The 20,592-nt window shown below is 42.4% G+C and overlaps 1 protein-coding gene across 4 annotated transcripts in view; it reads right to left on the bottom strand.

Moving 5' to 3' along the window:
• LOC147455838 (Protein kinase superfamily protein) overlaps nucleotides 1–3,019 on the bottom strand; it is a 79,361-nt gene extending 76,342 nt beyond the window's left edge. The window contains exons 1-9 of one of the 4 annotated variants that reach the window (XM_086514491.1): nucleotides 2,588–2,725; nucleotides 1,293–2,498; nucleotides 1,097–1,157; nucleotides 962–1,024; nucleotides 818–881; nucleotides 651–744; nucleotides 491–574; nucleotides 324–413; nucleotides 85–109 (exon numbers count right to left, since the gene is read on the bottom strand). In XM_086514491.1, the coding sequence (XP_086370617.1) occupies nucleotides 85–109; nucleotides 324–413; nucleotides 491–574; nucleotides 651–744; nucleotides 818–881; nucleotides 962–1,024; nucleotides 1,097–1,157; nucleotides 1,293–2,477 (1,666 nt within the window). In that variant the 5' untranslated portion in view covers nucleotides 2,478–2,498; nucleotides 2,588–2,725. Of the gene's footprint in view, nucleotides 1–84; nucleotides 110–323; nucleotides 414–490; nucleotides 575–650; nucleotides 745–817; nucleotides 882–961; nucleotides 1,025–1,096; nucleotides 1,158–1,292 lie in introns of all 4 variants that reach the window. The other 3 variants (XM_086514492.1, XM_086514489.1, XM_086514488.1) reach the window with 3 other exon arrangements.
• Between the last annotated feature and the right edge of the window lie 17,573 nt (nucleotides 3,020–20,592).

Here is a 20,592-nt window from a genome sequence, read left to right as displayed (position 1 = left end):
CACCTGTGGTGAAAACTCCAACAGGAGTTCCTCCTTAGTACTAGCATATAAGCTTGAAATTCAAAATCACAAATGAAGACTCACCCGAGTTCGAATGCTTCGTCTGTACCTAGAGCAGCCCACACAAGCGAACCCAAATTAATAACCTTAACTAAGCCACAACGGTTAAGAAACGAAACAATCTGACAAATGTATCATAGTTGATTGTCAATGCCTACTCAAAAGATCTCCTAGACATTATGAAGCGCGGACCTATTTACAGTCTTTAAAACTCAACATTTAGAGAGAAAATTTTGAGACAAGGCAAATATGACAGCACGTACCATAGCAAGGTTAAAATCAACAAGCCATCCACATTTTTTACTTCTTGAGAAGAGAAAGTTGCCTGGCTTTACATCCCTGTGAATAACTCCCTGTATATCATTCAAAAGTTTCAAAAAAACACTTCCAAGTAACTGACAAGTTTAAAATAAGACCCCAGTGATAGCACCTTGCTATGAAGATACTCAAGCGCTTTAAAGAGGGAAAATCCATAAAATCGAAGCTCTGAGATGGATATCTCTTTCTTCAAAATCTGCGAAGATTTGAGTTCATCAATGCTAAGTACAACAGCATAGTGTAAAGGACTATATTTAGGTCTTCTACTTTACCTCTGGCTTCTCATGTTCGATATAGTCTAAAACAAGACATTGTTTCCCAGATTCTTCAATAACTTCGAGACACTTGGGTATAAAGCTGTGACCCCTGCATGCAAGAACGTCTGTGTACTAAGCTTTTGAGCAAAGTAGCATGCACATTTGATAAATTACCAACTCACCCATATTTTTGTAGTACTCTAATCTCATTTTGCACGTGTCTAAATGAGGTTCTCTCAAATGGGTCTGCATATATCAAAGATGGAATAGCTCAAATAGCCAATCACAATTGGACAACTATAGTAAGCATTGACAGAGATGCTTACACTTAATTGCCACAAGCTTTCCGCCGTCTTTTTTCATAGCTTTATAAACTGTCCCATAGCCACCTGCATGATAGCACAGTGAAAATACTAGCCACAAACAACTCATACATTTTCCACAATTTCTAGCCTGCTAACCTGAACCTTCAACAGCCTCCACAATAAAGCCATCAAAGGATGGATGTTTATCTTCAGCCATCTAGAAGAAGACAAATAGAGCAACAGTATTTGTGAAGATAAAATTTAGATCTCTACATTCCTCCAAGGCAATTTCTGTAAGTATAAGAGGAGTTGACTTGATCCAGAAAAATTATGTTAGAATAAGGATAAGCACCTGATTTGAGCAGGTTTCTACGACTGCTGAGCAGCCAGCAGTAGGCGGCGGCTTTTTTGTACCACTTGCTTTCTTCAACTTGCGCACCTTCATTGCTTGTTTGACATTTAAGCTTTTGTGCTGCAGATCCTTTACAACCTTTCCTTTGTTTTGTTTCGACGGTTTGCAGACAACACCAATATTTTTATTCATATCATCATTGACGGTATCGCCCTTGTGGTTTGCCGTGAGGGTGGGTCCATGTTGCTTGTTTGAGCAGGTAATGGCATCACTCTCATGAGGAGACACATTAGAGACTCCAATGTTAGCCTCGACCGCATTATCTGAACTGTTTTGGACATACATTACAATGTTCTCTGCAATCTCAGGATGAGTGTTATGTAAAGGCAGATATTCTTCGACCTTTAGGTTACCTTCTCCAGCAGGCACGTCCTCATGAATTGTCTGTGAGGATGGGGCTTCTCTTTGCATTGGAGCACCATGATGGGCACCTGACTTGTTAACAAGAGTGTCCAGCTTCCCAGGACTACCAGTGCACCCAGATCTATTAACAGAACTGAGAGGCTTGATCTCGTTATTTTTCACAATATCAAGCGTGGCACCCTCTCTGTCAAGTGGCAAGCTTACAGACTTGTCATGAATAATGTCTGCCGTGTAATCCCTAAGGCAAGTTACAGAGGCAGTGCATGATTGTTGAGAGTAGCTGCTAGCACACTCAGTAAAGGCAAGGGCTTGCTGCATGGCTTTGAGCTTTATAGGAACTTCAAATAACTGTTCTGCATCTAGTGAAATACTCAATGTGCAAGATTCCTCTGCCTCTCCTACTTTTGAGCCCAACAATGTGATTGGCTGCCTTCCAGGAAAAGAGAGATCTGTCTCCTTTGCACCTGTCGCTTGTGCGCAGGAGATAATTGTGGACATGTTTAGCTTCTTGTTGGGAGGATCGAATGTTGTATTTTGGAGCCGCTTTCTGGAAGATTGTCTGTTAGATAACCAGCAAGGTTTCTGGTCCCCTCCACTACCAGGAATCTGTTCTGAATAAGCGCTGCAGAGATTTACCAGTGAAGTGTCACAAAACGGCAGCAGAGATGGTTGATGCAACTTCTGAGGGACCAAGAGCGGCATTATAGTTCTTGATGTACAGACAGAGTCCGTGTATGAGCACTTCCATGAGGCCAGATTCATAGAAGGCGCTGCATATCTATCCTTCGCGACATCAAAGAAGTGGAAAACAAATTGTGAGAAGGTAACTTGGCCACTCTCACTGAGGCAGAGAGGGGAGAGAGGAAGCTTACAGAGCCAATCAATCTCAGAAGAAGGAAAACGCAGCATATGGCAAAGATCTGACAGCTGTGCCGGTGTGCAGGATTGACCGTGTCGAAGCAGCATGCCAACAAGTATCCATACCTTGTCGCTGATCATCAGACTGTCCTCGGACGTGGCCATGATGCGGTACAACTGAATTTTTGGCAAGCCAGCTGATCGTGCCAAACCCTGCGTACTAAGCGTTGGCTATGGAAATTTTCCTGAATTGTGGAATTTAGAACCAGCTGAAAGGTCCAGCGGCATGAATGTGCCTCAGAGATTCATGAGTTATATGCTTGATGTTCACGGTCTGTCTAGCGGGCTAGCCTTTCGGCAGATATATCAGAACTTCAGAAGAGCTGTCTAGACATGGCGATGCAATATTGAAAAACTTGGCGGGAGTTCACCTGTGCCGTTAGATCCATTACATTTTTCCAGCTCTACAAGATAAGTACGTGGCCAGTTCCAATTGGCTGTATGTCTCACTTAGCCCACTAACATTATTGACAATGAGTTCGGCCGGCTGCCGAAGGCGGCCTCTCTCTCTCTCTTTCGCTCCCTCTCGTTATCCCGTGCACGTGAGCTTCTCTCACTTTTGGCATTTAACCTTCAACTCGCAGACGTTGACACTTGTAAAGGGTACTCGGACTGTTGTTATAGAGTACATATAGATTGTTAAGAGTTAGGGTGGGTTCAGACTAGGCGGCGGAAGAAAAAAGCAAAGGGGCGTTCTTCCTCCAAGGCCAAATTTAATTGGTTGGAGTTGAGGCAATCTTCCGCCGAGCCCTCCATTTTTCTTCTGAAACCCTCGCGCTCCCCCCCCCGGGAAGAGTTGATGGCCTCTCTCGGCCCCCTTCACTTTTTCACTTTTCCTCCTCCGCACGTTTCACACTAGACGGCGGCATATTTAGGAAACCTTGTTTCTTCCGCCAATTCAGTCTGAACCTAGCCTTAAACAGAGCCACTTCATGTGGAGGCCAGGTTCGCAATTGGTTGCCATGGGGCTCCTAAGTGAGGAGTTTGAAGAGGCTGTGAACCACAGAAAAATGACAAAGAGTAGCTTGGATTGATGTGCACTTTTAAGTTTCAAGTTCGCAACGAAGGAAATGGCTTTTTTAAGTCAATCTCTAGATTTGTTGGCCTTCTTGAGAATTGAGCGGTTGGTAGTTGCCGGTTGCACATTTGTACGCAACCACAAAGCAACGTGAACTCGCTCGTAGAGGCTTAGGAAGGTTTTGACCTTGGCAGTGGATTCCATAAGTGACAACAAATCATGAAACAAATCATGTAAGCAAAGTGCTAAATGTAGAAAAATTGTCTTTCACCCACAAAACCTTATTCAATGTATCAAGACAAAATGGTTGCCGTTAAACAAGTTTAACATGCTACAAAAACACGAATTCACCAACCCTTTTTAGCCTAGTGTTTTTGAAGATTCTTCCACGCACCCTCATGCTCTCCATGCATGTAAGCATGTTGACTACCTTACGCAACTTGGTCAAAGTTATAATAACTAGTACGGTCGGTCGCCTTCGACGGTCTCTCCTTCTCTTTCTCTCTCCCTCATTATCACGTGCATAGGGGCTTCTCTCAGTTTTGAAGTTTAACTTTCATGTCGCAGATTTTGCCACGTGTAAAAGGGCTCTCCCTTCCGCTATATTATATTAGTTTAGATTTGGTTGGCCTTTTTTGGTGCTCATAATTTCTAGGTTGTGGAATATTATCAAGTGCTCATTTCTTACAAAGCGCGTATGTCGTACACATTCCAAAAAAAAAATAGAGAGGAGAATCTTAACGGATTCATACGATTAGCGATGGCGTTGGTGTGTTGCACTCGTGAGTCGGATATCCAAGGCAAGGAGGAGGCGAGGAGGCCGACACGTAGAAGGCGTAAGATAAAGAAAAGGGAGGGGGATGCATGTCACGAGGAGGAAACACGGCAAAAAATTCGGTTTTATCTTATAATTATTTGTTCAGCAGGAAGGCACCAAGCCCGGAGTGGCGAAATGGTTAGCTCATATTTCATCTCCAAGATACTGCTTATCGGGGTCCCAGTCCGATCCTGCTGTGTGGCTACGTCTGCTGTTTTGCTTTCTAAGCCCCTTGCCGGGAGTAGATAAAACGAAATCTACAAAAATTCCATCTAATAAGTTCAGAGTTGAACGAGTATCGAATATATAGAGAGAAAAGTCATGTATACTTCAAGGGAGAGATTCTTAAAAATGTTCCAATTGAAAAAAGTCCCCACCTCTAAGGGATTATCAATACAGTGTTGTATTGTGAAAGGACATTTGATTGTCTAGAGAGATCATACAGAGGAATATACTACAATCCGATTTACGGTGGTAAGAAATGCTATGGAAGGAAGTCCTAATTGTAGATATAGAATTCCAGTCAGTCTTTCGAGCCATTTTACAAATGGGGACTGCACTTTTTTGTGCTTGTGAAATTCATGGCAAAGCAAACAGGTAGGATTATTGTACCATGGGTCGCGATAGTAGCACTGACAGATAATTTAATAGCACGATAGATAATTCAATTTGATCCAAATCAAAATTTGTGTACAACCTACAAGGCTAATACTTGGCACATCCAATCTTTGGATCGCTAAATCTACTTGTTTACATCACAATCCCTTTATCACAAACCTCTTTCTATTTTAAAATTAGTATGTAAAAACATTATACGAATTAGCAAATCCAACCATGCTCTGAATTGCCTAGAATTCATTACAAGTTGTCGACAACAACTAGCACTTGTTCAGCCTCTTGCTCTTGCAACACTGGATTCATCTTCGTTCACTGGCTTGGCATTAGTTCGTCCTATGTTAAGTATTAGGCCTTTTTGCTTGTCCATTGTTCTATAAGTGGTATATGGTAGATTTTTTGGTGAAATTTTACGCTTCCTTGCTAAACTTCAATGCCATGATTTCAAAAGTGACCCCCTTGAGCAATGTTCAATTGATCAAGGAAACCAAAGCTTCTCATCATACTCTTGTAGTGAACCTTTGCAAATTCAAGCAACCACACTACTCGGTCCACTCTTACGTTCATTAATTAATTTGTTGGATTCGATTCCATGTGGAATCTTTGAGTCGAATGCAAAACGAGTTTCTTCTTTCTTCTGCCAGTCATGGCGATCGTTCATGCGTACATCGTGCGCTCCCTTTATCCATTGCGCAGCCATGGGATCTCCCCATCTCCGTGTATCTGCAAAGCCCCCTTCCTCTCTCTCTCTCTCTCTCTCTCTCTCTCTCTCTCTCTCTCTCTCTCTCTCTCTCTCTCTCTCTCTCTCTCTCTCTCTCTACTTCTTGCCCTCCTGTAGCTCGTGTTGCTTGCAATGCCCTGGCCCTACCTTGCCTTGCCCTGCAACACCTCTCGACCTCTGTTTTTCTCACTGTGCTACCGGCATCTGAGTCCGCCAGCCAGGGCGCTCGCCCTTTCCCTCCCTCCCTCCCTTCCTCCCTCCCCTCGAATCGTGCGGAGCACTCTAAGGGTGACAAGCGGAGGCAAAGCGGCCCCTTGAGCGCGACCTGGAACCCAAGCATGATCTGGCAATCCTGCGCGCCCAGCTCTGTCGCATTATCGCTGCAGCCCAAAAAAAATCTCCGCCCATTTCTCTTCTTTCTCATTGTCCTCCACGTGCCACAATCTCCCATCCTCAGATGGAAGGAGCGTCCGAAAAAAATCATTTCTCCAAACATGCAAACTTCCTTTCCTTAATTATTTCAATAGGAAATTCTAGAAAACCAGGTTTTTAAAAGATTTTTGCACTATCGAAATTTCTCCTTTTCCCTTTGCCCTCAATCGCCATTTTTGAAATTGAAAACGGCACGATATTAAGCTGAGACACATTTTTCCCGAACACTACAAGGAAGGGATAAAAGCATCTTAAGCATCTTGTGAGATGCCACTCAATGAAGCACCTCAAACTCACGGCTAGTGCTCCTATTTCAAAACTGAAGAAAGCAAGAGCAAACTTGAAATTTTCCCAATTTTTGAGTGAAATTTTGAAGCTTTTCCGTTGTGAAATTTTTTTGGTTTTCTTCAAGACAAGCTCAAATCTAACTAGGATTTCACGATTTCCGTCGGTTAAAATACACTGGGCCTTGGATTTTTTTCTAGCACTGCCTTGGTCTCCATTTGTCACCACGCAAGACTTTGAGATGGTCTCTATTTTTGAGAAAAATTTGTGTCTTCTGCTTTGCCTTGGTGTTCAACACAATGAAAATCTCTCTCTTTCCCTCTCTCTATCTGATCGACATGCCATGCTCAGTGCCCATGTGACACCCCCCTTCTGCTCCCCTTTGCACTTAGTTTAGTTTTCATCCAACCCTTACACAAGCATCTTCGTTGATTCCTTTGAAAAGAAATGAAAGAAACGTTTTGGGCACTTATTTGAGATGGTGTAGTGAAGACCTTAAATATTCCTTCTTCTTTTTTTTCGTTTATGTTGATCATTTTGTGATATCTTTTTGTGTATGCACATTGTGTTAAATCTCTATGCACATTACTAAGTTTGAAGTTTGTGTGTATATTGATGAGTAGATGAACTATGCTATAGAACCTAGATACATTTTAGATTACTTCACCAATGTTCTAGTATCTATACCTTTATAAAAGGGGGAGGGATCCCCCCCCTCCCCCCACATGTGGCAAAAGCAGATGAATCCGGTTGTCTGCCCTAAGCTTTTCGACTGCACAGCGTGAGAGAGAGAGAGAGAGAGAGAGAGAGAGAGAGGCCACCGGCCAAACTAGTTCCAATAAGAACGAAATAACTTACAAAGTGTTAATTAAGTTCAATCTAAGAAGCCAAGTTGAGGTAAGGAAGCATTGACAAAACTTAAAAGCATTATATATACATCCATTCATTCTAGGGCTATCTATCTTTCCATTGCATACTAAATAATATACTCTCAATTGTGTGCCTTGAGCTTCCTTGGTCTTCTCCAAGCTGTGTGTGTTTCTTTGCAACCCGAATTCCAACAATTGGTATCATAGCAGGTTTCGTCCTCCTGGGCTTAGTCGCCAGTAGCTCCAGCACACGTCTACTCACTTTCTCCCATTTCAAAGAGCTTTGGCAAGTGTTCGAAGGTCGATAAAAAATTCGGGTAAGCTCACTGAGCTTAGTCTACTTAGATTTCTAATTCGGGCTCATCTCGGCCTCTGTTTCCACTACAAGCAGTACTGCAAAGGCTATTTCAGCCTGCTCATTTTCAGCCCTTTCCTCATCAAGTACATTATGTACATCTGCATCAGTAATAGGCTGATTCGTGACATTTTCAGAAACCCCCATAGGTTGTACATTTGCCTCATTGGAATTTACATTCGTATTTCCACCGTTGAAAAGAGGCAACAAAGTGTCATAAATGTCATGTGAGCTTACATTATTGTCTCCAGTACATGACAGCAAGGGCTGAACAGAATCTTCCACAAACACAACATCCTGTGAAACCAGAATACGCTTTGTTTGTGGATGATACAACCTGTAACCTTTGCTTTCAGTACTATAGCCAACAATAATACATTTGACAGCCTTATCATCATCGAGTTTTATGTGTTGTGTTTGTAGCACCAAAGCATATGCCAAACAACCAAAAACACTATGTGCTCAATAGAGGGCTTTCTGTCATGCCATGCTTCATATGGAGTAATGCACTACAAAGGTTTCGTTGGACACCTATTTAGTACATAAGTGGCGCACATGATGGCATCAAGCCAAAAAGAATGCGACAAAGCTTGACTTTTGACCATACATCATGCCAATTCTTTAAGTGACCTGTTTTTCCTCTCAGCAATGCCATTTTGCTAAGGTGTATAAGGCATTGTACATTGGTGTTTTATCCCATGATTAGCCACAAAAGCATTAAATTCATGAGACATATACTCCCCCCATCGATCGAAACGGAGGGTGCCCCATAGTACATTTCGAGACATTTTCAGCCATAGCCAGAAATTGTATGAAGCACATAAAATTCTTGGGCTTCACTTTAAGCGGAAATACCCATGCATGCCTGGAGTAATCATCAATGAAAGTCACGAAGTAAAGGTGATTTCCCAAGGACGGAGTTTGCATGGGCCCACAAGCATCACTATGCACAAGCTGTAACCTGCATGTGGCCCTAACTGAACCATCCTTTGGAAACTTAGAATGCTACATTTCACCCAAAATACAACCTTCACAAACATGTTTGATAGGTGCTTCAAGAGGCGGCAAAGAAGCAACCATATCAAATTTCTACAAACGCAGTAACTGGCAAAATTCACATGCCCAAAACGTGCATCTCACAGTTTTGCATCTGAAACAGCCCTTAAATCTGCAACTGCATTTGCAAAATTTTGTCCACACTTGTCATATAAAGTGAGCTTATGCAACCCACGACACAAAAGGCCAGATGCAACAATTTCATCACCAAAACTAAGATCATGAAATGTACATTTGTCATCCACAAATTTGACTACAAGTCCAAGTCTACCAAGTGCAAATACAGACAAAAGATTCTTCTTGATCCAAGGTACATAAAGTGCATCAAGCATCACTATGCACAAGCTGTAACCTGCATGTGGCCCTAACTGAACCATCCTTTGGAAACTTAGAATGCTACATTTCACCCAAAATACAACCTTCACAAACATGTTTGATAGGTGCTTCAAGAGGCGGCAAAGAAGCAACCATATCAAATTTCTACAAACGCAGTAACTGGCAAAATTCACATGCCCAAAACGTACAACTCACAGTTTTGCATCTGAAACAGCCCTTAAATTTGCATATGCATTTGCAAAATTTTGTCCACACTTGTCATATAAAGTGAGTTTATGCAACCCACGACACCAAAGGGCAGATGCAACAATTTCATCACCAAAACTAAGATCATGAACTGTACATTTGTCATCCACAAATTTGACTACAAGTCCAAGTCTACCAAGTGCAGATACAGACAAAAGATTCTTCTTGATCCAAGGTACATAAAGTGCATCAACAAGTGTGAAAGAACTACCATTTGCAGTAGTAAGCACAATCTTTCCAACTCCCTGAATCTGATAAGAGGCATTGTTGGCACAAGTGAGTGAATTCCCATGAGGGACAGACTCGAGAGAGGTGAACAATTCACGATGTGAGGTAATGTGCTTTGTAGCACCACTATCGAAATACCACACATGTGAATCTATAGCAACTGACATGCATGCATCACGGACAACAGGATTGTAAGTGCACTCTACACTAAAAGCCCATTCTGCATCAACATCAGCATCACAATCTCATTTCACAGACGACTCAACAATGGCTGCATTTGTAGTGGAACCAGCATTTGCAGTGGAACCACCCTCTTTCTTCTTAGCCTCTTTGGCCTTCAACTTAGGACACTGCTTGATCAAGTGATCATTAGCTTTACAATAATGGTAACACATCTTCTTTTTGCCCTTATCACCAGAATTTCCAGACAAATTGCTGCCAACAGAAGCATTAGGAACATGTGATTTTCCACTCGCAGAAGCACCATAAGAAGTGGCTGCATTGCTGTTACCACCCTTTCTTTGAGCAGCCATAAAATCATGTTCAACTGTATGCTGTCTAGTCCTATTTTTCCTGATATTTGAGGAATTTTATGCAACGCAACCTCGCGGTTTGGTCAAGAAAGGATAAGAGGATAAGGTGTGCAAATGTAACAAAGCTTTGTATGGTTGAAGGAATCTCCTCATGCTTGGTATGAGAAGGCTGACACTCATTTGGTCAAACGAGGCTTTCGTAAACAGTCAACAGAAAGCACGTTGTATGTCAAGCATGAGGGCGATGTACTTCTCATTGTTGTTCTTTATGTGGATGATTTGTTGATCACTCGTCCCAATGAGGCACATATTGCTGAATTTAAGGTTGATTTGAATGTTGCTCTCAAGATGAAAGATTTGGGGCTGCTGCATCATTACTTGGGCATATAGTTTAAGCAGTGTGATGGTGGCATTGCCTTGTGTCATAAAAGTTACATAGAGACATTGCTATGTAAGTTTGGACTTGAGGATTACAAACATATTGCCACTCCCATGGAAACACGTTTGAAGTTAAGTCTACATGATGCTGGTGATCTTGGTGATGTCATTCTTTATCAAACTGTTGTTGGCTGCCTCATTCATGTATGCAACATGAGGGGGGATCATTGTCACCAGACTTACATGTTTTTTCGGACTCTGATTGGGCTGGTTGTTTTGACACACGAGTGTCCACTAGTGGTTCTTGTTTCATGCTCGGTAGTTCATGTATATCACGGTTGAGCAAGAAGCAACCTACTATGGCCACTTCTAGTTGTGAGGCTGAGTATAGGGCAGTCTTCATAGCAGCTACGGTTGAGTGTGTATGGCTCAGACGCCTTATGGCTGATTTGGGTGTTGGACAGGACAGTGCCAACACTATCTACATTGACAGTCGGAGCACATTGGCAGTTGCGAGGAACCCAATTTTTCATGCTCGCACAAAGCACATTGAGGTGCATTACCACTATGTCATGGAGAGGCTCTTAGTAGGAGAGATTAGCTTGGCTTATGTGCCAACACAGGACAACCTTGCAGATCTTTTCACAAACGCATTGTCTCGTGAGAAGTTCAAAGCTTTTCGCAAAGCTTTGGACTTACTCCCCTTTGTGGACCGATCATGTCCTTAGGGCATGGCACTTCCCTTTACTCATGTGTCAACTCTCATTCACAACATCACTCCAGGGGGGATTTGTTACCATATACATGTGGTAGTGATGTGTGTGAACACACTTAGGACCACCGGGCATTTTTTCCCTCTTTAGGAGGTTTTTTTCCCGTGCATTGCCCATTCATTCTAGGGCTATCTATCTTTCCATTTCACACTAAGTAATATACTCTCAGTTGTGTGTCTTGAGCTTCCTTGGTCTTCTCCAAAGCTGTGTGCGTTTCTCTGCACCCTAATTCCAACAACGATAAAGGTCACAAAGGGTGCAAAGAAGCTATTTTAAACCTCTAAAAAAGTCCAAATTTACTTCATAGTTGTACAAGTTTCAAAGCATGTTAAATGGAGTTCAACAGTCAAATTTACTAGAACACACCCCATTTTGTAAGTCATTTTCAAGCCTTGAAAACAAAAGCTAATTAATCTCTTTTGCCAATGTTGGTTATCAAGCAAACTATGTCAAGACAAGGGTCCTATGGAAGATGGCACCCAAAGGGGAGCTACCATGCAAGAGGTTATAAATAGGATGGTTGGGTGGTGGTGATTCACAAATCTCTAACCTACAAGGCTCTAGGACAAGGGCTTGAGGGAGCCTCACAAAACTCTGAATTGAGGAGACGCCTAGCCAGTGACCTTACTTTGGTCTTAGAGAGGTCACTTTGGTCTTAGAGCTTACAACTAGAGCAAGGAGGGCTTGCCTTGTCAAACTAAATGTTAGGAAGCCTTTGGTTGTGAGAAGGGTGAGATGGATGAACACTTGACAACAAAGACAAGAGTAACAACATATAGAAATTCCAACAAGATTTGATCGACTGTAATAGAATACATACAAAGAAAAGTCCTCTTGACTACACATATCTTCACGCTCTTAAGACCCGTACAAAGAAAGTCCTCTTGACTACATATATCCTCAAATTGACACCTCTTAAGATCAAAACCCATAAATCCAAAGTTGATATTTCAAATGTAGATTGACAACCAGTAACTTCTTCAAGTGTTGTAGACACAAACCATGTTGTTGTGCATGTCTTGTTTGCCTAAAATCTATTCTCCACTCTTCTTCTCCTTTCCAAAAATTGAGAGAGAGAAGATGATGTTGCTCGTGGCAAGGAGAAAAATAAAGATAAAAACTTGCTCCTTCATTCGCCTCAAAGCACACCGAGATGACAATTTTCCTCTTCCCATGAGCAAGTGGACCAAAAAGAAGATGATACTAATGAAGACAAAGCTCATCTCCTCTTCCTCTTCTCCACACACATCAAAAACTCCTCACCCACACACTATCAAGTCAAAACTCCCAAAATCAGCCACAAAAGTAGCATATTGTTCTCCATGTATTCCTCATTAGAAAACCCTTCAAGGGGGAGGGCCAACAATTAATTGGCTGCCAAAGGCAACAATGTGAGCCCTTCTCCATTCAAAAACACTCAAGAATGGCTCCATCCAATATTAGCAACCAAATTTGCCCAATAGTGGCATCAACAACCAATGGCAAGGAGACCACAATGACCATGTGCGCTTGAACACAACACACACACACACGCGCATGCGTGCACGTGGGGGACGATTCCAGAGCGAGCTCAATGCAGTGAGCTTTTTTTTTTCTCACCCCACCACCACTACCTCCCATTGCCGCCCCTTAGAACCTATCACCACAACCACCCTAGCCCACCACTGGTGGTTAGTGGTGCAAGCTTACTATCACCATGTGCCGCCCCTACTCCTACCACCACCGCCCATTGCCACCCCTCCCTCCAGTGGAGTAGCCAAGGACCTCCTCTCTCTCTCTCTCTCTCTCTCTCTCTCTCTCTCTCTCTCTCTCTCTCTCTCTCTCTCTCTCTCTCCACCCGCCTCTCCCTCTTTCTCTACGTTCGCCCTTCCCTCTTCTCTCTCTCTGGCCCTTCCCCTTCCCACCCCCCTCTCTCTCTAAAAAAAAAGAGAGGCACTAACGATATAAAAAAAGAGAGGCACTAGCGATATCGCTAGTGCCTCGTTTTTTTAAAAAATTGGCTCTCCCTCCCCCCCCCCCCCCCCCCCCCCCCCCCCTCTCTCTCTCTCTCTCTCTCTCCCTCTCTCTCTCCCCTCCCACCGCCCAATCCTAGAGAGAAATGAAATGAGATGGAATGAAATGTTATATCAACCAAAATAGAAAAAAATGTTATATTAAACGTTTTCATAAGTCCAAAATGACCTCTAAGACCAAACTGATATAATCTTGGTGGATCTAATGCAATGCATGGGTACAAAATAAAATGAGAGAGAGAGAGAAGGAAGGGGGCACCCTGCAGGGGAGGGAGAGATAGATAGATAGATAGATGTTATTATGTTCTCAAACATCAAATATGACCTATGGGACCAAAGTTACATGTGATGTAGTATGTGTGTGACTGATGAGTGATTTTTGATGCTCCAAAATTGTGGTGATGAGAGCCGCAATGGAGAGCCCACACTATGGTTGGGAGAGGAAAGTTTGTAGGTCTAAGTCATGGCTCAAAATGTGAGTGAAGCAAGTTCAGATGTGACCAAAAGCTGAGCACTCTAGTAGTGTGTGGTACTCAGACTCTCAAACTTGTAGTGAGCATAACGAGCAGACTTGATTGGACTCTTCTCCATTGTCCCAACGCCCTTTCTCGCATTGAAGGGAGTGGGAGCTAATTGAAATGGTTGCGATAGTGCATATCACTGACAAGGGGATCAGCTCAAGCATGTAAAGGTGAGTATAATTTCCTCTTTCAGTAAAGAACATGGTTTTGTAGTTGGGAACAATGTGGGGTGGTGTAATGCATGAAGCATGACCCCCAAATTTCTCCTGGGCCATACTCATTAGCGTTGTATAAAAGCTTCTTCCAATAGGGAGTCTATTGAGGCATCATGTGGCAAGTGTAATGCATCCCATCTTCCAAACCATGTCTTCATATCTTGCCAAGAAGGGGGGAGAAGGGGGAGGGAAAAAAATTGTGAGAGGGGGAGAGTGGAGTGTGATGCTTTTTTTATAAAAAAAAACCATCACACTCCAATCTCCCCCTCTCACAATTTTTGTCCCTCCCCCCCCCCCAGCCAACCCTCTCTCTCTCTCTCTCTCTCTCTCTCCCCCCTCCCATCTCTTATTTTATTTTGTACCCAGACATTGTATTAGATTCACCAAGATTGTATCAGTTTGGTCTCATGGGTCATTTGGGCCTTTTGAAGACATTTAATATAACATTTCATTCCATTTCATTTCATTTCTCTTTGGGATTGAAGGAACTCAAGTGGCGGTGTGATGGGAGGCAGAGAGAGAGAAAGGGAAGCGGTGGTGGGAGAGATATCAATAAGGGGGGAGAGAGAGAGAGAGAGAGAGAGAGAGAGAGAGAGGAGGGGGTGACAAAAATGGTGAGAGGGAGAGTATATTGTTTTATTTTAAAAGGGAAAGAGGGAGAGTGGACTGGAGTTTTTATTTTTATTTTTATAAAGACCCTCACAAAAGCACTAGTGATATCGCTAGTGATTTTGGGAGGGTCTTTTTTTATTTAAAAATTATCCCCTGCACTCCCTCTCTTTCCCTCTCGTTTTTTTAAAGAAAACAAGACACTCTGTCCCTCTCACAAATTTGATGCCCCCTTTTCTCTCTCCCTCTCTCTCTCTCGTGTTGGCCTCTCCCTTTCCTCTGTGTGTGTGTGTGTGTGTGTGTGTGTGTGCTCTACAAACGGAGGCGTGGAGATCCCTACAAAATACCAAAAATAGCACAACATAGCTCATGAATGACAGATCTACATACCTGCTAATCGTACTTGCACATAATCTGAGCTATATGCAAGAGGAGAGAGAGATAGAGAGCGACAGAGAGTAGGAAAACACATGCAGGTGCACCTCGTAGATCGGAGTGCTACGTCGGCACGGTGAGAGGAGAAGTGAGGGAGCAAAAGAATGACACAGACACTGGGTGCAATCTCCCCCTGTGCAAGACTGAGCACTTCCCTCTTGCACGTATTTTACTTATAGATTCTTCAATTCTCATAAATGAATACACATTGGCTAGCTGGCACAAACGACCATAGCTTATAATGAGCGCTTGAGTAATAAATGTAAATATCCCTTATCCATAACATACTCCACGATTGAAAAAGCAACTACCCTCAATTGCGAGGTACATAAGTGGTGGAGTCGAATGCAAGATACAAGACACTAGGTACATGCTTGCATAGCACAATGAGTAACTAAAAACCAACAGAGCAACAATGATTAGTAGGAAGCAATTTAAAAGTGGAAAAATGTGTAACATGTTATGGTGTGATGGGACTTCATAAAATGAAGTAAATGTGCATAGGTGCAGAGTGCAGCCTTGGTCAGAAATGTGGTTCCAAATAGATCACCATCTGTTACCCTTCCACCTTGCCTACCAATTCATCATATCCGTTCATATCAATCCATATCAAATGTGGGGGGCCAGTTTCACGTATAATGTAACCACGGAGAGTCCTGCCTGAACAGGCATAGTCACTCTAGTACACATGTATCGACATCCATAAACTTTCCATAACATTATTGCAAAGCGGAGTGTCTTGCCTCACCAGGTGTAGGCACTCTAAGACACGTGTCAATAACAAGAAGTTTCCATAACAAGGTGTAAAGTGGAGAGTCTTGCCCTCTTCAGGCATAGGAGCTCTTACATGTGTAGAAATTTTGCCATTCCAATTGAGTTCAACCCATAAGATCCTTTCCATGACAATGCACAATGTCTCTACCATTATGCTTGTCCGGTAATGTGACCAAGGGTTTGGGAAAAATATTATACTTGGAGGTTCCCTGATGTGAAACCATTTCACACAGCTTTATCTGCAATAGTAATTCTCAAAGACAAAGTAGTGAAAATGACGTCCTGTCAATTGTAAAACTAATTGAAGCACACACTAATTGTATAAACATTTTAAAAGTTTGTCATGAGAGTGTAGGGATGGGAGTCAGTAGAGATTAAGGTTGTGTGATAACAATACGAAGGTCAAATAGTAGTTCCAATTAATAATGGGGCTTTGTATAAACTATTTTCAAAATTAAATTGGAAAAATAAAAATAAAATAAAAATTCATTCCAACTATATGACCTTATATTCATTATTGTTTACCTTAATCAGCTGCAGAGGAGTACTAGAAACAATAGCATGGATGTCATACAGAAGCAAATAAATGAAACCACAGCAAGTAATATGTATAAAAAAATTGCACTACCACTATACCATATGATGGAAGATTAAAGATAAAACTGAGCAATCAACTTGAAAATCAAATTCTATTACATCATTGCTAATGGGTATAATCTTACATTACATAAATACAAATAGCGATGATAGAGTAATTTTCTCATTTATAGTATATGGTTGCTTACATAATTGGATCTGCATTCTTGTAATCGGGTTAGCATTCACTTTAAGTTTTGGTAGCTAGAAGTGTATCTAGTTAGAGGTCTCATATGGTCATCCTTGTTAGAATACTTAGGCCTGATACATCTTGACTATGTGCAAAATATTTAAGGTTATTGAAAATACATCCCAATGACAGATACTTAGCATGTCGCAGATGCTATAGTTATAATTTAAGTTTTTAAATATCTCATTATTATGTAGAGGTGACATATGTCCTTAGATATTGTGTGGGAAATATCTCAAAGAATAATTTTTTAAAACATATACAGGTGTGTTAACCCTTACGGACACCCTATCACCTTCGACACATTATTATTTATTTGATTAAGTCATGGACCGGGCTTGTCGGTCCAATAGGTGTGTAGGTGATCGCCAATGAGAGATGCACCACTTATCTTATTTTTACAGTAGTTTTGTAACGATCGACCAGTATGGGTGCCAATGTGTGAATAGGTCAAACTCTTATAAAAGGTCCATTTGACCTAAAATCATCATTCTTGGAGGTGTAAGCTAAGAAGTGCTCTTGGTCCATCTTTGTCTCCTTCTCCTTCGTGTGCTTTGTGAGTATGTGTGTGTGTGTGTGTGTGTGTGTGTGTGTGTGTGTGTGTGTATGCTTGAGAGAGAGAGAGAGAGGGGGGGGGGGGGGGAGAGAGAGAGAGAGAGAGAGAGAGAGAGAGCATTGCGGCGGCAAGGCGGTTGAGTGCGGCATCGATGGCGGATCATTCTTCTTCGTAGCACAGGATCCTTCATGACGGAAGCATTGAGTGGTAAGTGACACACCATTGTTTCTTTGAGCTTGCTAGGACTCTCTAGTTGTGTGCTTTTCGAGGCTCGCATACAGTGCACATGCAAGTTCCCACAACAAAGCGCACATTTTTGGCGCCGTTGCCGAGGATTGCCTTGCATTAAGCTTGAGGAGCACTCATTGCTACCTCTGGAAGCCTTTCTTCCAATTGTTTTCATGCTTTTGTCTGAGTTTGTGTGAGAATTATTAAGTGACTGTAATGCGCAGTTTTAACAGGTTTTTGTAAGTTCTATAAGTGTTGCATTGCACTTGTTTTTGTTAGATTTGTTAGATGTGTAATGTGCAGGATTAGCAGATTTGTTAGTTAGTGTTTAGACTAGTAATGTGTAGTATACAGAGAGCAATAGAGTAGATAGTGAGAAGGTTGACTGTCTGCGAGTGTGTAGTTTTGTGTTAGACAATGTGTTAGCAAAGGTAATTAGTGTTAATTAATTGTGTTAGCTGCAAGGAGGTTAGACAGAGCTGTTGTGTGTGCGTGTGAGCTCGACACCCACGTGCAACATTATCCACTAAAAAAAAAGATTTTTTTTTAAAAGTTAAAAATTTAATAATAATAATAAAATTCTTCAAAAAAACGCTCAGAATATCTGAGAAAAAATCAAAACAAAAAAAGAAACTAGAAAGAAAAATCAAAACAAAAAGAAAATTAAAAAAACCTTATCTTAAAAGAAAGAATCGGGATCGAAACCCGAACCCGAGCCCAGGCCTCATTCCTCAGTCTTATGATATACTATACACACTACTTTATATATAAAGACTAGGACCTCAAGTGAAAGGGAGGACATGTGGGACAAGTTCCTCAAGTCCTCCACCATCCCCTTCACACTCACCCTTTGGACTTACTAATTCTAGCCCTCTCCCCACCTAGGAAAAGACTAGTTTTAAGATTCTGAGGGCTGTACGTAACCAAATTGAGGGCCATATTCCGTGGCTTGGTTAGAAAAAAGGACAAAAATTATAAGAAAATTGGGTTGTAAACACTTCAAAAACTAGGTGAGCGGCCTTCACGGGCACTCACGAACGCTTCTAGAGTATTGAGGTCACATGCACCTACGCTTTGGTTGTGTGCTCAAAATGAGCCAAGACGCTCGTTTTAAGCTATCACACGCCATATTTCGTGGCTTGGTTAGAAAAAGAGACCAAAAATACAAAAAATTTGGGTTGTAAACACCTAAAAAACTAGGTGAGCTGCCTTCATGGGCACTCACCAATGCTTCTAGAGTATTGAGGTCACATGAACCTACGCTCTGGTCATGTGCTAGAGGACGAGCCCATAGAGTGTCTCTATTTATGCATGCACTTATTATTCCTCCACCTTAGGCTCTAGGCCTTCAACGCAAACCCAAGGAGTGCCACTCAGGACCCACATATTGCGTCTAGTGACTTTTCCTCTGACTACGATGACATGGAAGGTTACTCGATGCCTAATCCTGATAGTTCAAGCCAAGACATGCATGCCATGGGTCCACGGTCCGGGCCGAGAGTGCTTAGCCGCTTGAAGGAGACTTTTAGTAGAGCCACTCGCTTCGAACATGGAGCTAGCGAGGGGAATGAAGGGGGTGGGGAAGTAAATTTGCCATTTATGACCAACATAGAACCCATGCTCCCGGAGAGTGTGCATCTGAATACTCCATTCACTGCACCACCTGACTCTTCAGAGCTATTCCCCTCCGAGGTTATATTACCTGATGGTAGAAGCCTTACCAAAGTGCAAGAGGTTGAGCAATATATCCTTGCAGCGAGGGAAAAGAAAATCGAGATCTTATGCAAGGCGGAGCAATGGAGAGAGCTTAAGGAAAAGGCCCCTATGTCAACATCCATGCTAGTCGATCCATTGAGTGCTCCTGAATTAGCACCACTAAGGGTCAACCCATAGAGAGCCACACTGCATCTAGTTCAAAGCACACCCCTAGCACCTCAATCCTAGATGGAGCATTTCTAAACAAAAACTGGGAGTATGAACTACAAATGGAGACTTTAATTGACCTATACACATGTCACACCTATCACGTGGGTTGGTTAGATGTCCTACAATTCACAACGGGTGCTACTAGTGTAGAGGATCAACAACAAAGAGTTTATGAGGTCATCCATAGGGTTATTGAGTTGGAGAGACAGGACAAGGGGATCCACATGCCTTCAACGGATCTTAGGAGATTCTTTGATACAGGGAAGGCTAAGCAACTAACTTTATCGCAAATGGAGGCTCCCTCGATAAGCCCGATGGATCCTCCAAATGTTGTTTCGCCAGGGTCTCAGCACAATCTAAGCCCACAAGTGATAGCTTTACCTGTTCAGGTTTAGCTCATCTTTCTCTTGATGACACCACGGCTACCATGCCTACCCCAGTGATGGGCATGACAAAAAACATGTCATGGACCTCATTTGTTAGTAAAGCACCGCTACATGGTAGCCCAATGCCTGCAACACTACCTACAAGTGTGTATCAATCATATGCACCTATAGGTCGTCGTACTCATGTAGCTCCTACCCCTCCCATTGTTTCAACAACTTATGCTCCACACCCACAACATCCAAACTCTTATTCAATGGGACCATACCAGCTACTATGTCTGCTAGGCCTAGGGCCATACATATGCCACCACACACCGTACCAAACTTGGAACCCCAGGGCTTCCTATGCACCAAGCCCAATGCCAATACCTACTCCACATGTAGTCTCTGGAGCACCTAACCCCACTATACCTGCTCACTTAGGTAACTTGGCAACCTTTGCTCAAGCTATCGGCCGATCTATTGCTGAGAATATGCATAACACGCTTGATAGAGAGCTTATAAGTAAGGCAATACAAATAGCCAAGCACGCACAAAAATTTAGTGGAGACACAGATGTGAGAAAGCATATCAAAGTGTTTGAACAAATATAGGATTCTCTAGGAGAACACAATGACCTGCATAAGAGTAATGCTTTAAGCCTAACCTTATCTGGGAAGGTTGGGGATTGGTATAGAACCTTAAGGGTGGAAGAAAGAACGATTTACCCTACTCTTAGGAGACCGTTCTTGAAAGAGTACATACGAGAGGGAGTGCTTTGGGGTGTAGCATCTCAACTCCATAAAGCCCAACAAGAGGGGAAGGAGAGT

Source organism: Adiantum capillus-veneris, chromosome 6, assembly GCF_014529385.1.
Source record: "Adiantum capillus-veneris isolate H3 chromosome 6, ASM1452938v2, whole genome shotgun sequence".
In the NCBI taxonomy this organism is placed as follows: domain Eukaryota; kingdom Viridiplantae; phylum Streptophyta; class Polypodiopsida; order Polypodiales; family Pteridaceae; genus Adiantum; species Adiantum capillus-veneris.
This window is presented reverse-complemented; position numbering and strand designations above follow the sequence as displayed.